Here is a 23848-nt window from a genome sequence, read left to right as displayed (position 1 = left end):
AGCTATCTGACTGACAGCTAGTTTTGCCTTTCAGAGCAAGGCTGAGGGCTGGAGCCAGCTGTGCCTACTCCCTCCCCAGCCTGGCACTCCAGTAAGCCCTAGGGGAGCAGAGCATGGTGACTGAGGGTACTACTCTCTGCTTTGAGTAGACCAAGAACTGAGTGATCAGTGGTCTTGTGATGACTCCGGTCTTAGAGATGATGTGGGACACCTGCCTCATCACATCAATGCTGCAGCATAGAGGTATGTATATTTTTTTGCTTACCCCAAACTTCTCTTTTAAATGAAGAACAGCATTGTTCTGATTTTAGAAAGAAGACATATGCAAGTGTAAAAAGTTTGGCAAGCCTACATTTACACAAATGATTGCTGACCTGAATCTAGCAGAAGAGTTCATATTGTGCAACAACAGAGTGGGTGGTTAGCAGACTGCAAACTTCAATAACCTTCCAGCATACCATTCCATTACTAATGCAAGGTGGAACACACTGCTGGCTAAACTTCCGCTCAAGGCAGTCTAAGCCTTTGCTGTAGCATGTTATTGGCCTTGAGACACGGAAGAAGTGATGTAAATGTAATTTTGCCCCAATTGTTGAGGGACCAGTAAGAATGCAGCACACATATTATATACACCAGGATTACTTTGTACTTATATGGTCTTGTTACAAAACTGCAGCACATCAGATATATACATACTTCGATGAGATGCCTCAGGTTTAATCTCAATGGCAGTCCTGCTCCATGATTCCTTCTCTACTTGGGACATGCGATCTCGGGTTAACTGGTAGGACTCATCAGTAGCACACACGGTTATCTTGTCTTGTATAGTACCAATACAGCTCAGATGTTTCTCTCCAGTCCTAAAAGAAATAAAAATAAATCAACAATAACTTTTGAGGTATGTGTCATACTGACAATAGAAACTTTGTATTCACATTACACTCCTGACATTTTGTGTGCTGTATATATATCTGGTAAAATAAGTATTGAACACGTCACCATTTTTCTCAGTAAATATATTTCTAAAGGTGCTATTGACATGAAATGTTCACCACATATCGGTAACAACCCATGCAATTTATACATACAAAGAAACTAAAATAAGTTCAGAAACTAAGTTATGTGTAATAAAATGGAATGACACAGGGAAAAAGTATTGGACACATAAAAAAAGGGAGGTGCAAAAAGGCATGGAAAGCCAAGACACCAGCTGAACTCTATCAGTATCTAGAAAGCAATCCTGCCCCTTGTGAGTGCAAATTAATATCAGCTCGTTCAATCTCAACTGATGGCCTACAAAAAGGTGTGTTTCATTACCAAGGTGTCACACAAAAAACAAAGTGCTCTCTCAAGACCTTTGCAACCTTATTGTTGCAAAACATACTGATGGCATTGGTCACAGAAGGATTTCTAAACTTCTGAATGCTCCAGTGAGCACTGTTGGGGCCATAATCCAGAAGTGAAAAGAACATCATTTCACCATAAACTGGCCATGACCAGGTGATCCTTGCAAGATTTCTGAGAGAGGAGTGAAAGGAAATTTCAGAAGAGTTGGCCAAGAGCTAAGGACCACTTGTGGAGAGCTTCAGAAAGACCTGGAATTAGCAGGTACAATTGTATTAATTAAGTAATGCACTCAACTGCCATGGCCAGTATGCACGCTCACCACGCAAGACTCCATTGCTGCAGAAAAAGCATGTTAAAGCTCATTTAAAGTTTTCAGCACAGCATTTAGACAAGCCTGTGAAATACTGGGAAAATATAGTCTGGTCAAGTGAGATCAGAATTGAATTCTTTCGATGCCATAATACACACCATGTTTGGAGGTCAAATGGCACTGCACATCACCCCAAAAAACCATACCAACAGTGAAGCTTGGATGTGGGAACATCATGTGTGGGGCTGTTTTTCAGCATACGGTACTGGCAAAGCTCATGTCACTGAAGGAAGGATGAATGGAAAAATGTACCAAGATATTCTTGATAAACATCTGCTGCTATCTACCAAAATGATGAAGATGAAACAAGGGTGGCCATTTCAGCAAGACAATGATCACAAAGCCAAGGAAACTCTCAATTGGTTTCAAAGAAAGAAAATAAAGCTGCTAGAATGGCCCAGCCAATCACCTGACTTCAATCCAATAGAAAAGCTATGGAAAGAACTAAAGATCAGAATTCATAGAAGACTGTTTGTGTGGAAGAATGGGACAAAATCACACCTGAGCAATGCATGCGACTAGTTTCTCCATATAAGAGGAGTCTTGAAGCTGTCATTACCAACAAAGGATTTTAAGGATTTTGTACGAAGTATTAAATACATTTTAGTTAGCGTGTTCAATACTTTTTCCCTGCGTCATTCCACTTTATTACACATAACTTAATTTCTGAACGTATGTGTTTCGGTTTCTTTGTATGTATGGGTTGCATGGGTTGTTACCAACATGTGGTGAAAATTTCAAGTCAATAGCACTTTTATAAATACATTTACTGAGAAAAATGGTGATGTGTTCGATACTTATTTTACCCACTGTGTATATATACACACACACATACATATACACACAGTACTGTACAAAAGTCTAAGGGTCCTCTCACACAGGCGTTCCGTATGTCCATTTTTCATCTGTCCGTTTATGGATGAAAAACGGACACTCATGTATTTCTATGAACTAGCGGATGTAAATGGATGTCCGCATCTGTTAACATCCATTTTTTTTAATGGAGGAAAACCCTATTTTTCTTATGTAAAAAAACCCAGTAACGGATGAAAAGCAGATGTAAACGGATGTAAACGGTAATATGGTTCGTTGTTGCATCTGTTTTTGCATTGGTAGAGGATGTAAAAAAAACTGATGTAAAAACTGAGCAGAAAATTACGAGAAACTGATGAAAAAACTGATGTAAACTGATCTTTTCTTTGAAAAAACGTGACTGAACTGATGATAAAAACGAAACGCCCGCGTGAAAGGACCTTTATGCAGGTGTGAAAAAAATGCTGTAAATTAAGAATGCTTTCAGAAACAGAAGTTTTAATAGTTTATTTTTGTCAATTACCAAAATGGAAAGTAAATGCACAGAAGAGTAGTCCACATCAAATCAATATTTGGTGTATCTGCCCTTTGCCTTCAAAACATCAATTCTTCTAAGTACACTTGAACACAGTTTTTGAAGGAACTTTGCAGGTAGATTATTCCAAATACCTTGGAGAACTAACCACACATTTTCTGCCTCCAATTCCTCTTTCTCTTCATGTAATGCCAGACAGAATCAATTAAGTTGAGATCAGTGCTCTGTGGGAGCCAAACCATCATTTCCAGGACTCTTTGTTTTTCTTTACACTGAAGATACTTCTTGGCACATTGGCTGTATGTTTGGGGTCATTGTCCAGCTGCAGAATAACATTTGGGCCAATCATGCCTCCCTAATGGTATTGAGGACACCATTGATCTTCACCAGATCTCCAACTCCATTTGCAGAAATGCAGCCCAAACTTGCAAGAAACGTCCACCATGCCTCACTGTTGCCTCCAGACACTCCCTTTGGGAACAAACTGCCTTTTGCTACAGCCAAATATATCAGATTTTGACTCATCAATCCAAAGCATCTGCTGCCGTTTTTCTGAACCCCAGTTCCTATGTTTTCCTGCATACTTGAGTCACTTAGTCTTGTTTCCATGTCCTATGCAGGAAAACATTGGAACTGGGGTGCAGAAAAATGGCAGCAGATGCACTGAACTGATGAGTCAAAATTTGCATCTCCAATTATGAACAAATTATGTCTACAAGTTACTTTCTATGGAAAACTCTACTCACAATCTCAATGGAAATATTATGGATACTAATATTTGCGGGTAAGCACTGCCTCATTTTGATGTATATCCAGAGCTGCTCAGAGTACTTTTCCCCATGAATGGCTCCTTCCAGAGACTGCAGTAGATACTTCTCAATAAATTCTAACCAACACTATATGCAGTATAGGGGCAAGTTGAATTCTTCAGTTCTATTTAAATTTTTTCAGATCTTTTGGAAAATTATATTCCACAAGCAAACTATCCCTATCACCAGTGAACCCATGGATGAATCATATAATACAAATAAATGTATTAGCTGGTTTTTGAGAACTTTTTTTAAGTTTATCCCAACTTCAAGCTAACTTGAATATCCCTCAAAAAGATGTTTTTATATTGCCTCCAATATGTTACTACGGCTTAACATGATTTGACAAATATCAAACACTTCTATATAAATACAGATTCTTGTCTGTAATGAATATAAATATATTTCTTTATACGATTTTACTTTAATACTAGAAAAATATGCTAAACAAACTAGATCAAAAGACTGACAGCAACTCATATCTTCAACATGAAAATGATTTGGCCTGAATTTTATCCCACATACATCTATGGTGATCTATTCACATGACTGGGGAGTTAAGTATTGAAAATGCCGAACATGCAAAGTTACAAAAAAAGTGTTAATTAATAAAAAGATAACTGTTTTAAAAAGCAAAATCACACAACAGGTAAGGGTGTACTTTGAACATTTATAGCTTTCTATAAAATCCAGAATATGGTTATCGGTTACTAAATTTATCTCCCATAACTCCAGACTTCCAAAGCATCCCTTTAGGACTAATGTTCACATGCTTTTGTTGACTCTAAACTGCAACTCTTACTCAAATAAATCAATGTGAATGCCAAAGTAACTGTAAGTATCCTAGAATAACTCATAAGAAGCCTGGGGCACTTCTTTAGCAGCTCAAAGGCAAACCAAAGCAACTCAGAAGCCCCTGAAAACATTCTACATTTGACTTGCTTCCTAGTACGGTGTCCTTGCCCCTATGCCTCTACTCTGTTATGTTGGCAGATCTAAAAAAATGTCCCTTCTATAACTGATTGGGTTATCTTCATATATAGAATTGTACTTTTGAATGGGGGAATATACTTGATTTATACAATCCCGCTGCAGGACTCTAGTGATTTCACATAATAGACATACCTGGGAGACTTTTATTACCTGTACAAATGGTATAATTTGCGTGAAACTTGATTACATTACATATCAAATTTCTCAATGTACTGTATGCTCTCCATGTTCGGAGTTCACACATTGGCTGGTCTGGACTGTCCTAACCAGTTGCCATTGTTTCCAGTCTGGATTTTAGGTTGAAATAAGCAACTTCATCCACAACTGGGCACAGCTGCTATATCTACTGGTACCTTTGGATCGTTCTTGAGATACAAATAACTAGGTAGTTTTGACAATCTTGGCCAACTGCTAATGTTCCCAGGCCTGATTTTCATTCTGTACCTGTAAGCTACTTTTTTAATACTACCACTTATGACCCCAGAAAGGTGTGGCCAACCAGTATTTTTTTTACCATCTTGTACATCCACTATTTCACAGGTTTACACTCTAGTATGTGTAGTACCTTCAGGGGTACTTCTCAATGGTTCAAGGTGTACTTGTAAAAAAAAGTTGAATTTTAATACTACAACTTTTGTAGTATTAACACATTGTAATAACAAATTGATTCCTTTCTAGTAATTGTTTTTGGTTATTTTATATCAGTGCTTTACAAAATTTGATATAATGTTTTTGGCTAGCACTGATACACTTTTCTTCTGGTCAACAGTTATGGACATTCTAGAGCACAGGTGTCAAACTGGTGGCCCTCCAGCAGTTGCCAAACTACAAGTCTCATGAGGCATTGCAAGATTGACTGTTACAAGCATGACTTCCAAAGGTAGAGGCATGATGGGACTTGTAGTTTTGCAACAGCTGGAGGGCCGCCAGTTTGACATCCCTGTCTAGAGACACCCATGAGATTTGCACACAGAAAGAGGTGTTTGGTAATGTTTACTGTATTAAAGGGAAGCATCACAGTATGATGAGAAGATGATCAGTGGTCTCCAAATTGCAGTCCGTGGGCCGAATGTGGCCCTTTGGTTGCCTCTATCCACCCTCAGGGTACTATTCCTCCCACTGACACCAAAAAGGAGGCACCATTTCTTTCACTGGCAGCAACTATGGGGCATTTTTCCTTCCACTGACACCAATGATGGGGCACTATTCCTCCCACTAATACCAATGACGGGGCACTATTCCTCCCACTGATACCAATCACTGGACACTATTCTTCCTTCAACTGACTACAAGGCATTTTTGTTTACTCCTACTGATGCTGGGACATTTTCTACTCCCACTGGGCACTTCGGCCCTCCTAAAGTCTGAAGGACAGGACACCGATACCTTTGTTTAGAAAGTTTGGAGACCCCTGTGTTATACAATAATCAATGATTGCCTATGATTACTATACCCCTCTTTTGCCCAATGTATCTCTGCTATTCGAAAAAAATCAAAGTTAAGTTGCTGAAAATTTCTGACTCTTGCTATTTGTTTTAGTGACACCAGTCTTTGACTGGATCCAAAACTGAATGCAGAACTGCTCCTCAATTATCTGTATTTTGCAGCAATTGTGTATGTGTACATTCAGCAGTATGGATTTATTCACTTCAAATGGGCTTAAAAAAACCTTCCAGAAGCAGGTCAAATGCAAGTCAGAATGTCTACTGCAGGTCAAATGCACCTGTCATTGGATTCTGAATGGTTTCACAAGCATCTCAAACTGATGCCACTGACACAAAACCAAAGTCCGCAGACACTGTGCTTTGTAGTTGAATTCAAACATTAGTATTTGACTAAGCGCATGTCTTAACTTTCCTGTTTTGTAACATTTTCCCAGACCTACAAAGAACAATGAATGTGCTCACCAGGTGGTGCCTTGTCTTATGCACTCGAAGCTTGACTGAGGTTTGTCCTTAATCTCCCTGGACAGGTAGAAGGCAAAGACCCGCACTCTGTCATCAGACCCTGAAACTGGAGAGGGAATCTTGATGTACTGTTGGGTATAAGAAACACAAATTGTTAAAATTGAAAAAAATGTGGCTTTTAATGAGGTCAAAAATGCAAACAGGCTTCTCTTAACAGGAAAACACTACTTGGACAAATGCCATTTCTGTATAGGAGTGAGCCAGTCACTAGGTGTTTAAATCAGCCCATGGTCTTTGCTTAAAGCAGTATTAAACCCAAAAGAAAACATTATATTGCAGCTTACCAATTCTTAGATGTCATGACTGCATTAGTTTTCTCTTTTTCCTTTATTTTCACCTGTTGATCCAGCCAGTGAGTCTGTTGTTTTTCAAAAGAACAAGCTCACTTGTATCAGATACAGGAATGAGACAAACCATTTAACACTGACAGGGATGCTGATAATGATCAGATTTAATTTAGTTATGTAAAATCTTTATCCCGAGAGAAAAAAAATTGTTCCTGTAACTGCTTATAAAGTGTTAGCTGGAGTTTGGCTTCAATTTGTAGTGTATTTAAATCTGCTAGTACATCTAACACTCCCCTCCCCCCCAGACAGACAATGCTGCTATATGTGGTGCCTCCTGTGTTCACTCATCCAGAGTGAAGGCACTTTAATACAGGAGATGTGTTACTGGCCAAATTGCCAGGTGAAAATAGTGGAGAAAAAAAGCCTAAAAAAAGAAAACCAATGCAGCTACCACATCTAATGATTGGTAAGCTGCATTGTTTTACATTTTGTTTTTGGGTTTAATACTGATTTAACCAGAATATAGTTTTGTAAACAGAAATCTTACATCAGTGTGGGGGCCTAGAAAACGTTAAAGTGTTACTAAACTCAGGACCCTGCATTCGCTATATCTGGTCTCCCACAGAACGTGAAAATGCAATTATTTTAGTAAATATAAACTGCTGAATACCTCTTATCATCAGCAGTTAGAGCAGTTTTGTGACTTCTATAAGTGTCCAGCAGAGCACTAGTAAAAGCTTGTAGGAGTTTTCATTTTGCTCTAGGAGGATGCAGAACCCCTGACCTCTGTCTGCACACCGCTGACTGAGTATAACCAGCATGCTTTACTGCATATATAGACTGATTTTACTGTTGTGCGTTTAGTAACACTTTAAAGGAAGAGTCTCCAAACTTTCTAAACAAAGGGACAGTTTACAGTCCTTCAGACTTCAGGGGGTTGGAGTGTGACCATTGGGAGCAGAAAAAGTCCCAACATCAGTGGGAATAAACAATGCCCCAAATTTGGTGTCAGTGGGAGGAATAGCGCCCCATTGTTGATGTCAGTGGGAGGAACTGTGCCCCACCATTTGTGTCATTTGGAGGAATTGTTCTTCTTCATTGTGGTCATTGGGCCCCATTGTTGGAGTCATTGGCAGGAATTGTGACCCATCGTCAGTGTCATTGAGAGGAATTATGCCCCTTCATTGGTTTCTGAGGGGAAGGGGAAGGGGAACTATGCCCCATGGTTGGATGAAACAGTGCCCCAAGGGCCAGATAAAAGCAAGCAAAGGGCCGTATCCGGCCCCCGGACCACAGTTTGGAGACCACTGCTTTAAAGGAACCTAAAGCACCACCTGACACAAAGGAGAATACAAATGTTAATATGCAATATTATATATTTACGGGGCTAAAATAAAACATTTGTAATTAGTCTTGGTCATAATAAATAAAAAAATGATGTACAGAGACACTATGAATCCCCTTCTCAAGACAAAGGTAGCCATCTTTGGTAAGCTGACAGCTGTTCTCTATTCTAGGATAACTGAAGAATATAAGAACCTGCTACATTAATAATAGAGAAAAGAATGAGATTTGGTGGATGAATTCCCAGACGTCCCTGCAACAGAAGAATCCATTGAGGTAGATGGTGGTGTTCTCAAAGGACATACAATGCAGCTGTTAACACTCTGACACTGATGCAAACTCCAATTGTGACATCAGCTGACAGGGGAACTGGTCTGCCATGGTTATGCAGTGCTGTTTAATTGTGATATTTAATTCATTTATTTTCACTTGCATAATTATATTACGAAAACCAACTGGCTTTCAAAAAAAATGGTGGAAAACGAAAACAAGGTTGATTGTTTGCTCAAGTGAACCTTCTCAGTGAAAGTGTTGAAGCTCCTTTGGGGGCTTATCCAGATGCTGCCTTGGATAACCCAACAATTAGGTAACAAAACCACCAGGGCCCTCAATCTGTAAACAGAGGGGCCCATGGGAGATAACAATTAGAATGACAAGTGCCTCAGGAGGGGCTCATGTGGAAGAGAAAATCACGGGCTGCAAAATGAGAGCTTTAGCTGTCGACTCAAATCCCATCCAGTTACATTTGACAAAAAGCACCATCAACAGCTAACAAATAGCTGGATTTAAAGGTGTTCTCGAACAGGGGCGGACTGACCATTCGAGCGCTTGGGCACTGCCTGAGGGCTCGGGGTCAGTAGGGGGCCCCATGAGATGCCCCTGGTACCTTTCATTGGCTTTTTCATAGGCTTTTTTGGGTGTAGGTGAGGACACAGGGGCCTCATGATCCCCTATTGCCCGGGGGGCCCCATGAGTTGTCAGTCCGCCCCTGTTCTCGAATATCAGTTTTGGACAAGTACCTATGAATCACCCATTGGCTCAAACTCCTGGCAATAGCTTTTGTCTCTTCCTGCCAACAAGACAAAGGCACCACTCTCTGACAACTGAATTTCCATGATTTCTGTCTGATAGTGTTTGGCACTGGCATCTCCAAATTATTTAAGAAGTCAGCATGTCATTCAACAACTCTGCAACCGTACAAAACTGAAATATACATTTTTTGGGGGAAAATGTTCCTTAGTACAATGTCCAAATGTAATACAAAACATTGCTAGGATAGTAGGAGTTGTTGTCTTATTATTAAAGTGGCTCTAAAGCCTAAACATTTTTCTTTTACTTAACCTCCCTGGCGGTATTCCCGAGTGTAGCTCGGGGTAGAGTTTTAGTACCAAAAGCGGTAACCCCGAGCTACACTCGGGCTTACCATGCAGCGCTGCATAGGGAGTCCCTGCAGCACTTACCTTGTCCTTGGCTCCCACGATGTGTCCCCTGAAGCGTCCCCGGCCATCTCCTCCGGCTGATGCCGGCATCCGGCTTCTGTGTTCCGGTCCCTGTGACGTCGGGACGTACGGGCGGTGGCGGCGGCGGGAAATTTGAAAATTTTAAAAAATGTCATTTTTTTCAAAACACATTTTTCACAGTAAAACATTGCTGTTTCAACCCATTTCACATACATATTGTCCCTAGTGCTTTGTCCTGTGCCCTGCCTACATTTTGTCTGTCTTTCTGCCTGGAAACTTAGAAAAATCCATGGCGTCCAAAAAGCGTCCCTTTAGGTCAAAAGCGGGTTTAGATCAGCTAGAGAACAGCGATAGTAAATCAGAACCACTTGCAGGATTGAGTGATAATGATTCGTGGGGGAAATTCGTCATCAGACACTGAAAACGATTTTGCGACTTTGCTCAGCAATGTACGAACTTGGCGCTCTATTTCAAATTTCAGTGTTTTTGGTTTGATGATATTATTGAATTAAATGTATTATTATATTATTATTTTTTATGATTATTTATTAAATTATAATTTATGATTTCGTGTTTCAAATTTTATCATACCCGGGATGTTTAATAGACTCTTGTTCGGACAGATTTCAGTGAGTTATTCCTAAAAATTACAGCCTACAATAAAAAAACTACATATTTCCATGCAAAATAATGGTACCGCTTTCAGCACCAAAAATCTGAAATAATCATACCGCCAGGGAGGTTAAAGCAGGGCTCCACCCAAAAGGGGAAGTTCTGCTTTAAGTCTTTGTCCCCGCTCCCCATTAAGGATTGGCACCTTTGGGGAGCGGGGGGTACCCAAATTTGACAGGTACCTGCTCCCACTTCCACTGTGATCGCCTAGGTGATCGGAAGCAGAGGTTGACCTCCCCCCCTCTCTCTCCGTAGTCTTCTGGGACACGTGACAGGTCCCAGAAGACTACGGGGCCATTCACAAAGCGCAGCGCTTCTCGCGCATGCACAGTGGGCACCCGCCTGTGAAGCCGCAAGCTGTCACAGCCGGGTGCCCACACTGGAGAGAGAAGATGGCTGGTGAAACCTTCCTTCCTGGAAGTCATCCTGTTTGGGTGCAGACCGACTAGGCCGCATTCCGCTCCTCGAGACAGACGCTGTCAGCACCATTGGTACACCACTCTACCGCTGCTTCGATGTTACAACTCTCCCAGTCAGGTTGCCTGTTTGTTGGCTGGTGGACTACTAGAATAATATATTCCTACTATTGCACCTGGACTCTGGGTGTGTTCTGCCTGCCATTCCCTGCTGCACCTACTCATATATGGACACAGACAGCCCAGCTCAAGTTCAAGCCTGCAGGTGGGCCACTATAGAAAGCTTCCTATGGTGTCACACTGAGAAGAAGAGGAGCCAGGAATACTGGTGGGGGACCCAAAAAGAAGAAGATCAAGGCTGCTCTGTGCAATACCGTTACACAGAGCAGGTAAGTGTTTGTTATTTTTTTTAAAAATGACTTCACAGTCACTTTAAGTATTAGGTGTTGAAAGTGGTTAAAAATCATTTTAGGACAGCCAAAATATTGTACTTGCATTTAAATAATTGTTGTTTGTATGGCAGCTTTAAACACATTCATCAATTCACATTTGGCCATTACAGCGTCTTTTACATTTTGGGTATTGCAAATTTAAACTGCACATAGAATCCATTTCTTTTTTTGTGGATAGCATATAGAAGTGTTAAAACACCTGCCAGTTTATTGTTTGCTGCATATGTCCCATTGATGAGACTTCCCTTCATTGTCTGTCCCAGAGAGGCAACAGGAAGGTAGCAGAAATCTACCGAATGAGGGAAATTCTTCTCTTAGAGAGTTGTCCCTGGAATGGATGTCTCTGTTGAAAGATTTCCCCACACTTTCATTCTTGGCGACAATAGTCACCACTACAAATCAAGAAATCCCTATGTACTATGTTATTAAAAAAAAAGCTTAGTCTTAAAGTGATATGAAAAGCTCATGGTTTTTTTTAATAACAAACATGTTATACTTACCGGCTCTGTGCAGTGGTTTTGCACAGAGCAACCCTGATCCTCCTCTTCTTGGGCTATTCGTTGATGCTCCTAGATCCTCCCCCCTGCTGGGTGCCCCCAGAGCAAACTGCTTTCTCTGAGGACACTCGTGTGTGCTCACTCCTAAGAAGGGGCGGAATGACAAATCATGGGGCCCCCAGGCAATAGGGGATCATGGGGCCCCTGTGTCCTTGCCCAAACTCAAAAAAGGCTATGAAAAAGGTACCAGGGGCATCTCATGGGGCCCCCTACTGACCCTGGGCCCTCTGGCAGTGCCCGAGTTTCCAAATAGTCAGTCCGCCCCTGCAAGCCACCTCTGTGAGTCTATAAGACACACAGAGTGCAGCTCAGCCCTGCTCCCCGCTTGCTCCCCACTGCTGTGATTGGCTCCCATTTCTATGTCTTAGCCAATGAGGAGAGAGACCTAGGAGAGATGAATCTCCCCTGCACATCGCTGGATTGAGTAAGTATGGGGGGGTCTATGGGGGGGCTGTGTGGCAGGCGCAGCACCCTTTGGTGCCTAGTGCGCTGTGGGATTAGAAAAATTATGCAATTGTTGTTTCTTTGTTTGATTAGACTGACTTTACTCTGTAATTCCTCCAATGCCGCTCTATGGATGCAGTAGGTTTAAAGAGCACACCGAATACTTTAGTTAACTTCTTTAATAACTTCAATCTTCTTCATATAACTGCTTACAATGGCTTGTTTCTTTCATATTACAATGGTTTAATTCGTATTACATTGGGTTGATTCGATAGCTTATCTCAATAGGTTCAATAGATTTGATAAGTTCGTTCTGTATATTTTGATAGATTGATAAATTCACTTGGATTTATAAATTCGATAGGATTCGTTCGATTATGATTACTCTACAGTGACTTGATTCGTAAGTTCGGTGGAACTATAAGTAAACACACACAACAGTTTTTACATACAGATCTACCTGCATTACCAAACAACAGAGGAACACACAAGTGCATTAAATACCTATTTGGCCTTCTCTGTTTCCATAAAGCTTCTCTGACTGGAACTTTGTCTGTTTCCTCTTCTGTCTGGTGAGCATGTGTCTCTAGAAAATCCTAGCAGGGAGTTTTACACAGGCATAAATGTGAAACTGGCTGGGATTGGTTAAGGCTCTGTACAGTGTGAGGCTGGCTGTGATTGGCTCACCTTTAACTAACTCTTAAAGGCATATTTTCCTTTTCTGCTTCTGCTAACACAATGAATATATAAATGTCATATAACAATCAAAGACATAAATCACAGCAATGATTCTGCTTTTGGCTTTAACATATGTACATATATACTGTACTGAGGTTATTGGCAGGTTTGGTATACACATATATGTGAACCATATTAACAACCTAGGACTGGTCTTAGCTGGCCAGCTACAAGCTGCACACTGAAGAATGCATGAAGGTAAGAAAACCTTCAGCCTTTACAACCACCAATGTGTCTTTAATAACACGACTTCTATTATTAGGATATATTTTTAGATTGTAACCTCTCACAAGTAAGGTCCTCCTAACCCTCGTCTTGCATTGTATTGTAATTGCAGTGTCTCCTTTTATTATGTACAGCACTGCGCAAACTGTCAGCATGCATCCTGAATAATAATAATAATAATGATAAGTGCTCTTCTTGTACAGTTTTCAGCTACCTCATTACCCAAGGCATGCTGGAAGGTCTTCATGCTAACGTTTTATGTAAAAAGTGCTTCTATTAGAATATATTTTTAGATTGTAAGCTCTCATGAGCAGGACCCTTCTAACCTACTGCCTCTCTTTATTTTGTAATATATATATTCTGTATTACAATAATAAAAATAATGAGGCAAAATGAAAATCTTGTCTAAGATTTTCTTTGGCTCATTGATCATCAGCTGTCTCCTGCTACTTTGGACACTGAAGAGACAGCAGAGGTCAGCGTTTGGGGCTGATGAAATGAAGATTTGAGTGTGGCTTGTGATAACAGAGCAGTGTGTAGGTAATAAATCACGAATACAACAATCCCTGCACCCTCAGTAATAATAATACTGATCGACTGAGGTGCATAAACAATATCTTTAATGCATATACACAGATCAGCCATAATTTTTTGACCACTCACCTAATATTGTGTAGGTCCCCATTTTACTGCCAAAACAGCCCTGACCCGTCAGGGCATGGATTCCAATAGACCTCTGAAAGTAGGCTGTGGTATGTGGCACCAAGCTGTTAGTAGCAGATCCTGAAAGTTGTAAGGTGGGGCCTCCATGGATCAGACTTGCTTTTTTCAGAACATCCCACAGATGCTCAATGGATTGAGATCTGGAGAATTTGGAGGCCAAGTCAACACTTCAAACTAGTTGTGCTCCTCAAACCATTCTTAAACCATTTCGCAGTGCGGCAGAGTGCATTATCCTGCTGAAAGAGGCCACTGCCATAGGGGAATACTGTTTCCATGAAGGGGTGTACTTGGGCAGCATGTTTACGTAGGTCATACATGTCAAAGTAACATCCACATGAATGGCAGGACCCAACATTTCCCAGCAGAACATTGCCTAAAGCACCACAATGCCTCCGTCAGCTTGTCTTCTTCCCATAGTGCATCCTGGTGCCATCTTTTCCCCTGAAACGCACCTGGCCATCCACATGATGTAACCGAAAAATGTGATTCATCAGACCAGGCCACCTTCTTCCATTGTTCTGTGGTCCAGCTCAGATGCTCCCACTTTTGGCTGTGGACACGAATCAGCATAAGCACCCTGACCGATCTGCGGCTACACAGCCCCATACACAACATGCTGTTGTGGCCATTTTTTTCAGCTTTCAGCACACGAACTTCAAGGACATCATGTTTATTTGCTGCCTAATATATCCCGCGGACTTTCAAATTCCATTTTAACAAGATAAACAATGTTATTCACTTAACCTCTCAGTGGTCATAAAGTCATGGCTGATCGGTGTATGTGCGGCATATGTTGATATTGTACTACCACTGCAGAGTGCGCAATAATCAATTCGATTACTCGGTTTTCCCTTTTTATAAAATATTAAATCAAATTATTTGCTCTGGACAAAAGCTCCACTTTTTCTCTAATTTTCATTTTCAATATACCTTCCCCGCTGTACCAACCAGAACATACGTATGGACACCATTAGGCTTTGGATCTGGTAGCCTTTTTGCAAATGTATGTCTACCTGCAGTGTGGGATAAAAAAAATATTCTAAAATCAGTTTCTATTGTAAATAATTTGGCTGTTTTTTTTAACCTAACTGTACTCTTTTCTGAGCTATGAAATTGGTAAGATGGCTTGTAAATGTAGATTAATGGGTACATTCAACTGAATATTTCTCACTATGTAAATAATCTTCAGATAGGTGTAATGGTGCTTGCATGTCAAAAGGTGCATTCATGCAACTGAAATCAAGATCACACTGCAGGTTGTTCTGTAATGGCAAACGCGGTATTTGTATATTATATGGACACAGAGGAAGAAAAGCATAAAGAACGCATCGCTGGTCATAGTTGATGGGAGTTGGTATCATCCAGCTGTGAGATAATGCACTTTTACCAGAACCTACCAGTCTGTAAATGATCACTACTATACCATTCAGAAATGGACTTCCCTTTACACACATTTATGTGCATTTAGACACGTTTGGAGTATCTAAATTGCCGTTAGACGCACAGAAATCTATCTTCACCAAACGCAGCTAACCTGAATACACCCAAGCGCAGACCTACTACTTAAAATCATTGCATATATTTAGAAATGGCCTAGAACACATATAAATGCATGTATGTCATTGACAAAGTGAATGAGGCCAAAAGGCAGCTCTATCCAATCCTTGAACATACAAGACCAAAACAAAATCAGGAGACTGCTACTATATGATCTAATGGTTTAATAAATGTGGCACCCTCCTGGATACCTGCAGGGGTGTATTTACCACAAGGCAAACAAGGCATTTGCCTAGGGTGGCATTTTTCAGGGGGGCAGCAGCATCTTTCATGGGGGAAGCAGCATTTTTCAAGGGGGCAGTGCCGCCCACCAAAATAAGTGATGGAAGAAAGGACACACACAGCATGGGGACCAAGTTGGATCTGAGAGAGGCTGCGGGCTGCTTGATGGTGTATGCAGAGCCTGACTCTTGTTCCTGGGGATGTCCGGAGCTGTGAAGGTGAGTGTCCTCTCTCTCGCAGGGGTAGGGGGTTGCCAGTGTATGGGGGGCGGTGGTAGTAGAAGGCTCTCTCGGGTGGGGGAGATGAGGTGTTGTTGGTCAATGTCAGCCTCTCTTCGTGGGAGAGGGGGGGGTGTTGGTTGGTGTCAGGATCTCTTCGTGGGGCGGGGGGAGACGAATTTTGTGTTGCCCAAGGCAGCACGAAACCTAAATACACCATTGGATACCTGCAAGGTTAGGTAGATTTAGTTCTTTAGCTTTTCTATAATCAGTGGAGGTGTCTGTGATTGCCCTGATCTGCTTTCACAGGCTATGGGTTTGGGCTGTCATTTACCACTGTATAAGCCCACATGTCAGACTCTATACTCACATGGGCTGCTCAGATGAGATAGGGAGGAAATGCTCAGCATAGAAACTCACTGAAAGCTGAGCGTGTGCAGAGCTGCCACCACTGTTCTGCAAAATCTCTAACTGCATTGGGGACATGGACAGAATGGGCAGATAGACAACAGTGGGATCAACCAGGTTTTTTGCAGAACACAGAAAACGAATCTCATAGTGAATGAGTGAGTATGAACAGCATGCAATACAGCATTTATTGATAGATTGTTTTATAATCTGGGTTTAGTGACACTTTAATGTTACTGGAGTATTCCACGGTTACCCTGTACCCATCCAAGTTCAAATTTTCAATAAAGCATCAAAAAAGAATACCCCTAGACTAATCATTGAGCCAGAAGAGTAACTGAGGCTGTGTACCTGGCTGCTAGTACATGTTGAACCTGGAAACCAAACCAGCGAGTCCATTTCCGGGTGAGGGCTACATAACGTTACAATCAGGGGCGGACTGACCATTTGGAAATTCGGGCACTGCCCGAGGGCCTGGGGTCAGTAGGGGGCCCCATGAGATGCCCCTGGTACCCTTTTCATAGTTTGTTTTTAGTTTGGGCAAGGACATAGGGGCCCCATGATCCCCTATTGTCCAGGGGCCCCATGAGTTGTCAGTCCGCCCCTGGTTACAATGATAATGCAGCAATTAAAGCCTCCAACTTTTGCAGCATTAGGGTGGGCAGTAAAAACAGACAGTTGAGCCATGACTTTTCCACCGCCACTTAGCCAAGTTAGTAAGGTTGCAGTGGACCAAAATATTCATCACAGGTTGCGTATGGAGGGCAGTGCCACAGACAAATGCAATTCATTCAAGTGCAGCAGACTTTCAAAGCTTAATACAGACAGTAAGAAGGCGTCATATCAACATCAAAATGCAACTTACGGTAAATTATGGGTAATAAGCATTAAAAAGAAAAGCTTGTTGTTACTTAATAGCTCAAAGAGTTTGTGAAATTCTAGTTATAAGAGTAGGGCAGTAACAAAGCTGAACCACGTACAGAAACATTAAAAAAAGAAGAAGGTCAAAGAATTGTGTTAACAGGCTTAAAGTGTTACTAAACCCACAACAGTAAAATCAGTCTGTATATGCAGTAAAGCATGCTTGTTATACTCACTGTGGAACCTAAGGGGTTAATCCTTGGCATTGTGTAAAAAGGCCGTTTGCTCCTGACTGCTCTGTTCCTCCCCTTCTTCAAGCATCCACCTCTTATCTCCTGATAAGACAGACTGAACTGTAGGCATTTTGCACATGCTCAGTTTGGTGTGTATTCCTAGAGAGGTTTTTTTTTTTTCTTGGGAGAGTCCATGTGATCAGCACAGGCCAATCGTCACTGGTCTGACAAAGGTCAGGGGTTTTGCATCCTCAGAGGAGAATGAAAACTCCTCCTACAAGCTTTAACCAGTGCTCAGCTGGACACTGATAGAAGTCACAAGACTACTCTAACTGCTGATGGGAAAAGGTATTTAGCAGTTTATATTTACTAAAATAATTGCATTTTCATGTTCTGTGTACTGTGGGAGAGCAGATATAGTGAATGCAGGGTCCGGGGTTTAGTAACACTTTAAGTCATAAATAACATAGGAGCCTAACAAATAACATAGGAGCCTCTTTATAAATCTGCAGTAAAATGTAAATTTTCTCCTCCCTTCTCTGAGTGTTCTAGCTATGGGTCTTAAAAATGTGTAACTCTGGGATATTTACATTATAAATACAAGAAGCAAAACTGGTTTGTTAAATCTCTGTGAAAGGGCAGAATGGAACATAAAAATAGCTACTGGCTGTGAATAAGGTATGTTCTATTCCTAATATAGAATATAGTTACACTGAAGTAAAGGTTCATCTATCTAAATGTATACTGTGGACGCAGTCCTGTTTAAGTGAAGTATAGTTAAAACTTTTTTTTCTGATTGGGGTAGGGTTAGGACCCCAGGTCAAGTATTTATTGTCATTTGTATCCTCGTGGGGCAAATTCGCTCTCTATTTAGTCTTGGTGACCATTGTCACCAGGATGGAAAGAGATGGATAGTCCAAAATGTTTGGGTGGAGGGTACATTTTCCAACGGGACACTTGTATCAGTTTAAACTGCCTGAGGGTGCAATTACCTTCAATGTGTAGAGACTTTCCCCTACTTCCTGTTGTGTCTCCAGGATAGGAAGTTAAGGAAAATCTCTCCAAAAGGACACAGGCATCAAAAAATATACTGAGAGGAATTTTAACCATACCCTACTCTATCCAAAACCTAAAAAAAGTTTTGGGTAGTCATGGGTAACCACAATGGGTGGGCTCTGGAACATACACTATATTGCCAAAAGTTTTGGGAAGCCTGCCTTTACACGCACATGAACTTTAATGGCATTCCAGTCCATAGGGGTCAATGTTGAGTTGGCCCGCCCTTTGCAGCTATAACAGCTTCAACTCTTCTGGGAAAGCCGTCCACAAGGTTTAGGAGTGTGTCTATGGGAATGTATGACCATTCTTCCAGAAGCACATTTGTGAGATCAGGCACTGAAGTTGGACGAGAAGGCCTGGCTCACAGTCTCTGCTCTAATTCATCCCAAAGGTGTTCTATCGGGTTGAGGTCAGGACTCTGTGCAGGCCAGTCAAGTTCCTCCACCCCAAACTCGCTTATTCATGTCTTTATGGACCTTGCTTTGTACACTGGTGCGCAGTCATGTTGGAACAGGAAGGGGTCATCCTCAAACTGCTCCCACAAAGTTGGGAGCATGAATTTGTCCATAATGTCTTGGTATGCTGATGCCTTAAGAGTTCCCTTCACTGGAACTAAGTGGCCAAGCCCAACCCCTGAAATGTAGGGTTACACCATAATCCCCCCTCCACCAAACATTACACTTGGCACAATGCAGTCAGGCAAGAATCGTTCTCCTGGCAACCACCAAACCAAGACACGTCCATCGGATTGCCAGACAGAAAAGCATGATTCGTAACTCCAGAGAACACGTCTCCCCTGCTCTAGTGTCCAGTGGCAGCGTGCTTTACACCACTGCATCCAGCGCTTTGCATTGCACTTGGTGATGTAAGGCTTGGATGCAGCTGCTCGGCCATGGAAACCCATTCCATGAAGCTCTCTATGCACTATTGTTGTGCTAATCTGAAGGCCACATGAAGTTTGGAGGTCTTTAGCTATTGACTCTGCAGACAGTTGGCGACTTCTGCGCACGGTGCGCTTCAGCATGCGCTGACCCCGCTCTGTCATCTTACGTGGTCTATCACTTCGTGGCTGAGTTACTGTTGTTCCCAGTTGCTTCCAGTTTGTTATAATACCACTAACAGTTGACCGTGGAATATTTACGGATGGACTTATTGCACAGGTGACAACCTATCACGAGACCACGCTTGAATTCACTGAGCTCCTGAGAGCGACCTATTCTTTCACAAATGTTTGTAGAAGCAGTCTGCATGCCTAGGTGCTTGATTTTATACACCTGTGGCCATCGAGGTGATTGGAACACCTGAATCCAATGATTTGAAGGGGGTTCCAATACTTTTGGCAATATAGTATAGTTGAGCATATACCATACGAAGGCAATGACTAGCAGTACACTCACATACTCCAAGAAGGTAAATAGCTCCATAAGTGCACATTTATAATCATGTCCTTTTGTAAAACTAGGAAACACTTAAACTTCATTTTCCTAGATGTATCTCCAGGTCAGCAGTGCTTAGTCCCATTCAACTGAACTTATTCTGTAATGTTGAAGATATTTTGTAGCTCATCAAGCCACTTATTCCTGGTGAATGTGACTAACTACTAGTTTTACCATGACCTAGATAAATAAGAACCTTCACAGAAATATCCTTAGGCCTCAAATAGAGTGCTGGCCTGTACACAGACAGGGTAGAGTCCAATTTCTGCAACCAGAGATTTTGCCAAATATGATGCCTTGAATGAAATTAAATCTGGCCACTCAGTAGATGGATCACTGTTTGTTCGTTCAGCCAGTGGGTTGAACAAAAAAAAACAACACGGATTCCTCCATCCACACAATCAAGGATACACCGATCATCAACTGCAGCCGCTGATCGAGAAAAAATTTCCAACAAGCCTGTTGGACAGAAGTTGATTGTTGGATCGACTTCTGTCAAACAGGAGCGGTAATACATAGATCGAGATTTGGCTGGTCCCTGCTGAACTGGCCGAATTTTGATCCATCCATAGCCAGCTTAAGCATTCTTCTAGGTACATGGCCCATTACCTTTTCTAAACCTAGAAGCAAACAGGCCCATTCATTGAACAGGTGGAGAGAGGGATGGCAAGAGTGCAGGCAGGTAAGCGGCAGACAAAGAAGGTCGGTTACATTTTGTAGAAAAAAAAGTGGAAATATCCCAGTTTAGCAACTATTTTCATACTTCTGTTCTTTAGGTAAAACATGTCTTACATGTGTGTTGATTGTGCAGTGAAGAAGGTAATCCTATTTGCCTTGACAGCCTTCCTTCCGTGCACAACGCAAATCCATGGTGGTGATGCTTGCAGCCAGGAAATAGATAGTTAATCACCCAGCCTTTACATACAAGTCACAGCAGCGATGGATGCGTTCGGTCCATGTGATCACGCCTCAACAGGCCTCAAGCCTGGGGCTTTTATTCTATCCTGAGCTTTATCCTGGTGTTCAAGCTGCAACACATTCTCTTGGAATACAGGAGCCTGGTGGCCCTAGAAATCCTGGCCTAAGTACAGGTGTTTAAATAATATCCCTCCCTGTAGACCTGTGACTGACACAGAACAGAATCAGCTTGTTAAATGGCTATACAGCAAAGTGTGACTCTACTGCTTTCATGTGGCAGGCTTACACAAGGTCTGCACTCCTATTATGCAAACCCTACAAAAGAACCCAACTCACTCTGAAATCGTAGGAGGACTGCATAAGGGGACTGGGGAGCATTTGTCCCAGGCCAGTCCAAAGAAGACCTTATGTACACTGGACCTTTAACTCAGGTGTGTGAGATCCCGGCTTAGGGCCCTGCTGTTGGCAGCCTGTAAAAAAAAGTGAGAGGCTGAAAGTTGCTGTGACTGGACAGTGCACTATGAGCAGAATGGGCCCAGGGACAAATGTCCAGAATGAAAGCATTCATCCCTGGGCATATATAAACATTAGCAACACTCAGCACCATCCAACTGAAGCAACTTTCAGCCTCGATATGCATAGGGAATGCCACGCTCCCAATCTGACCTCAGCCAGTTCTGCTCCACAAACGACCAACTGACGCATTTCACCCCATCTACTGGGGCTTAGTCATAGACCTCTGACTAAGCCCCGGTGGGCGAGGTGACACGCATGGGGGGGGATGAGTTTTGGAGCGGAGATGGCTGAGGACGTCGTATACTTGTATTCACACTTCGGTTGGGTGTGCAGAGTTCCTTACGCATATAGATTTTGTCACCGCTTTCATGCCGGCACCCCTATCTCTGGGAATCAGAAGTATTGTTATCTCTTTGCTTAGAGCAGCGCTCCAAGCACTATTCTGGGTCACAAGGAGTAACTTTCAGCCTCACGTAGCATTTTACAGGCTGTTGGCAGAGGAGCTGGATGGTGTGCCTGTGCTTTCCGCCAGAACCAAAACTCCAGGACCTCATGCACTGGAGCTAAATTCCAGTGTGTAAGAGACCAATTACATATTGAATTGCTGGCTGTGGATAAAGATACTTCCCTATCCAGATGTCAATCAGAATGGGACCTGAAGTCAGTGTTACCTGTACCCTGTGCAGACCTGTGATCACAGCACCTAGTATAAGGAGTCAAATCTGAAATGTTATTCAGAGATCTGCAAAGAAAGTCAAGTGCTGTTGTGCTCATTTGTTAGCACTCATGCATACTTTACATTTTTACAGCTGATGTTTTTGGCGTTTGACGTTTTTTTCTACAGTCAATAAACTCCCGAGCATGTTATCCTATGTGTCCATGCACACATAGGCTGTAATCAATGTTTTTTGGCTGGAAAATAACCCCAAAACTAGTGGGTTTCTAGAGGAATTTTTCAGCTGTAAAAACGCTCTAACATCGAAAAACATAAATCCGGCGTTTTTTGGACTTTTTTGACCCAAAAAAAAGTGGGAAAACGCAGCTAAACGCGGCAAAATGCTAATGCAAAACCGCTAAAAGGAAGTTAAATGATATGGATTATTTGAAGTAACTGCATGCGATTTTGTTTAAATTAGCCCATATCTATTTCATCCAGCAGTAGTCAGCTCATAATTGTACTTCTCTGGTCACAATTTATCCCTTGCAATCCCCATTTTTAGTATTTATATTTGAAAAGGTGTGTAACAATAAACCATGTTCTTTAAAGATGAACATTTTTATGTTTTAGCACATTTGCTACATGCCAACAAATTATTATGTATGTCCCATGTGTGGATGGCTGATGCATTAAGTTAGAACTCTTTGTTTTATTCATCCCTTACAGTACAGTAAGTGACAAACTTCCAGTCCTGACACTTTATAGTTCCAGTTCTCATACAGCAATGGACAGCGAGTCTCTAGCCCTCTCCCTTATCCATTTGTAAAATGTCTTGTATTCTGTTCACATAATACAAGGTAATCTGTAATTGAACGAAGGGAGATTATGATGTTCATCCACCCCTCCCCGCTCCTCATTCAATAACAGAACACCTTGTATTCTATGAAAAGAATACAAGACATGCTTTGAATGGACGGGTTGAAGTGCAGGGGATCTGCTGTCCTTCACTGCATGCAAAATAGATAATGGTATGGTGTTGAAGAGTGCCCACATCCCAATGTATAGTTATACCTAAAAACCCTCTTTCTGTTGCACTATACTGGCATGGGTTAAAAAATTATTTTGGTAAAAACAGTGGAAAACGTTATGTTACAGCTGGGCCATACTGCCGATACACACCAGACCAACAAATAGGAGAACTACATGCCACGGCATGCCTGGCTGTATTGCTAACAGTTTTACAGCCTCTTTTGATATAGTGTCTAAAGTTTAACGGTCTAGGACAGGGGTATCGAACTCCATTTCATCACGGGCCATATCAGCATTATGGTTGCCCTCAAAGGGCAGATTGTATCTGTAAGACTAGATGTCCAGAGCACCCCATCCTCCATTACATCAGATGTCAAGAATCCCACACCCTGCCTAACTTCGCTGTGTACCGCCTTTGGGGGCAGAGCTGGAAAGCAGAAAGTGCAGGGTCTGGAGGAGGACCAGGGGAGGAGTGGAGTCAGTTATCAGAGTCTGCTGAATTTGAGAGACCAGGGGAAACAGAGATGAGGGGGTGCTGCAGCTGCACTGAGAGGTACAGGATTTGGCAGAGTTCTATTCTG

The 23848-nt window shown here is 41.9% G+C and overlaps 1 protein-coding gene across 3 annotated transcripts in view; it reads right to left on the bottom strand.

The window, feature by feature from the left end:
• The window catches only part of LOC149452448 (RNA polymerase II elongation factor ELL-like), a 227367-nt gene that overhangs the window by 135800 nt on the left and 67719 nt on the right, over nucleotides 1-23848 (bottom strand). For all 3 annotated transcript variants that reach the window (XM_089689392.1, XM_089689390.1, XM_089689391.1), the window contains exons 3-4: nucleotides 6775-6902; nucleotides 697-860 (exon numbers count right to left, since the gene is read on the bottom strand). In XM_089689392.1, coding sequence (XP_089545518.1) covers nucleotides 697-860; nucleotides 6775-6902 — 292 coding nt within the window. The remainder of the gene's footprint in view (nucleotides 1-696; nucleotides 861-6774; nucleotides 6903-23848) is intronic.

Source organism: Staurois parvus, unplaced genomic scaffold, assembly GCF_062004578.1.
Source record: "Staurois parvus isolate SC_StPar_1 unplaced genomic scaffold, SC_StPar_1.0 ptg000472l, whole genome shotgun sequence".
Taxonomy (NCBI): Eukaryota; Metazoa; Chordata; class Amphibia; order Anura; family Ranidae; genus Staurois; species Staurois parvus.
This window is presented reverse-complemented; position numbering and strand designations above follow the sequence as displayed.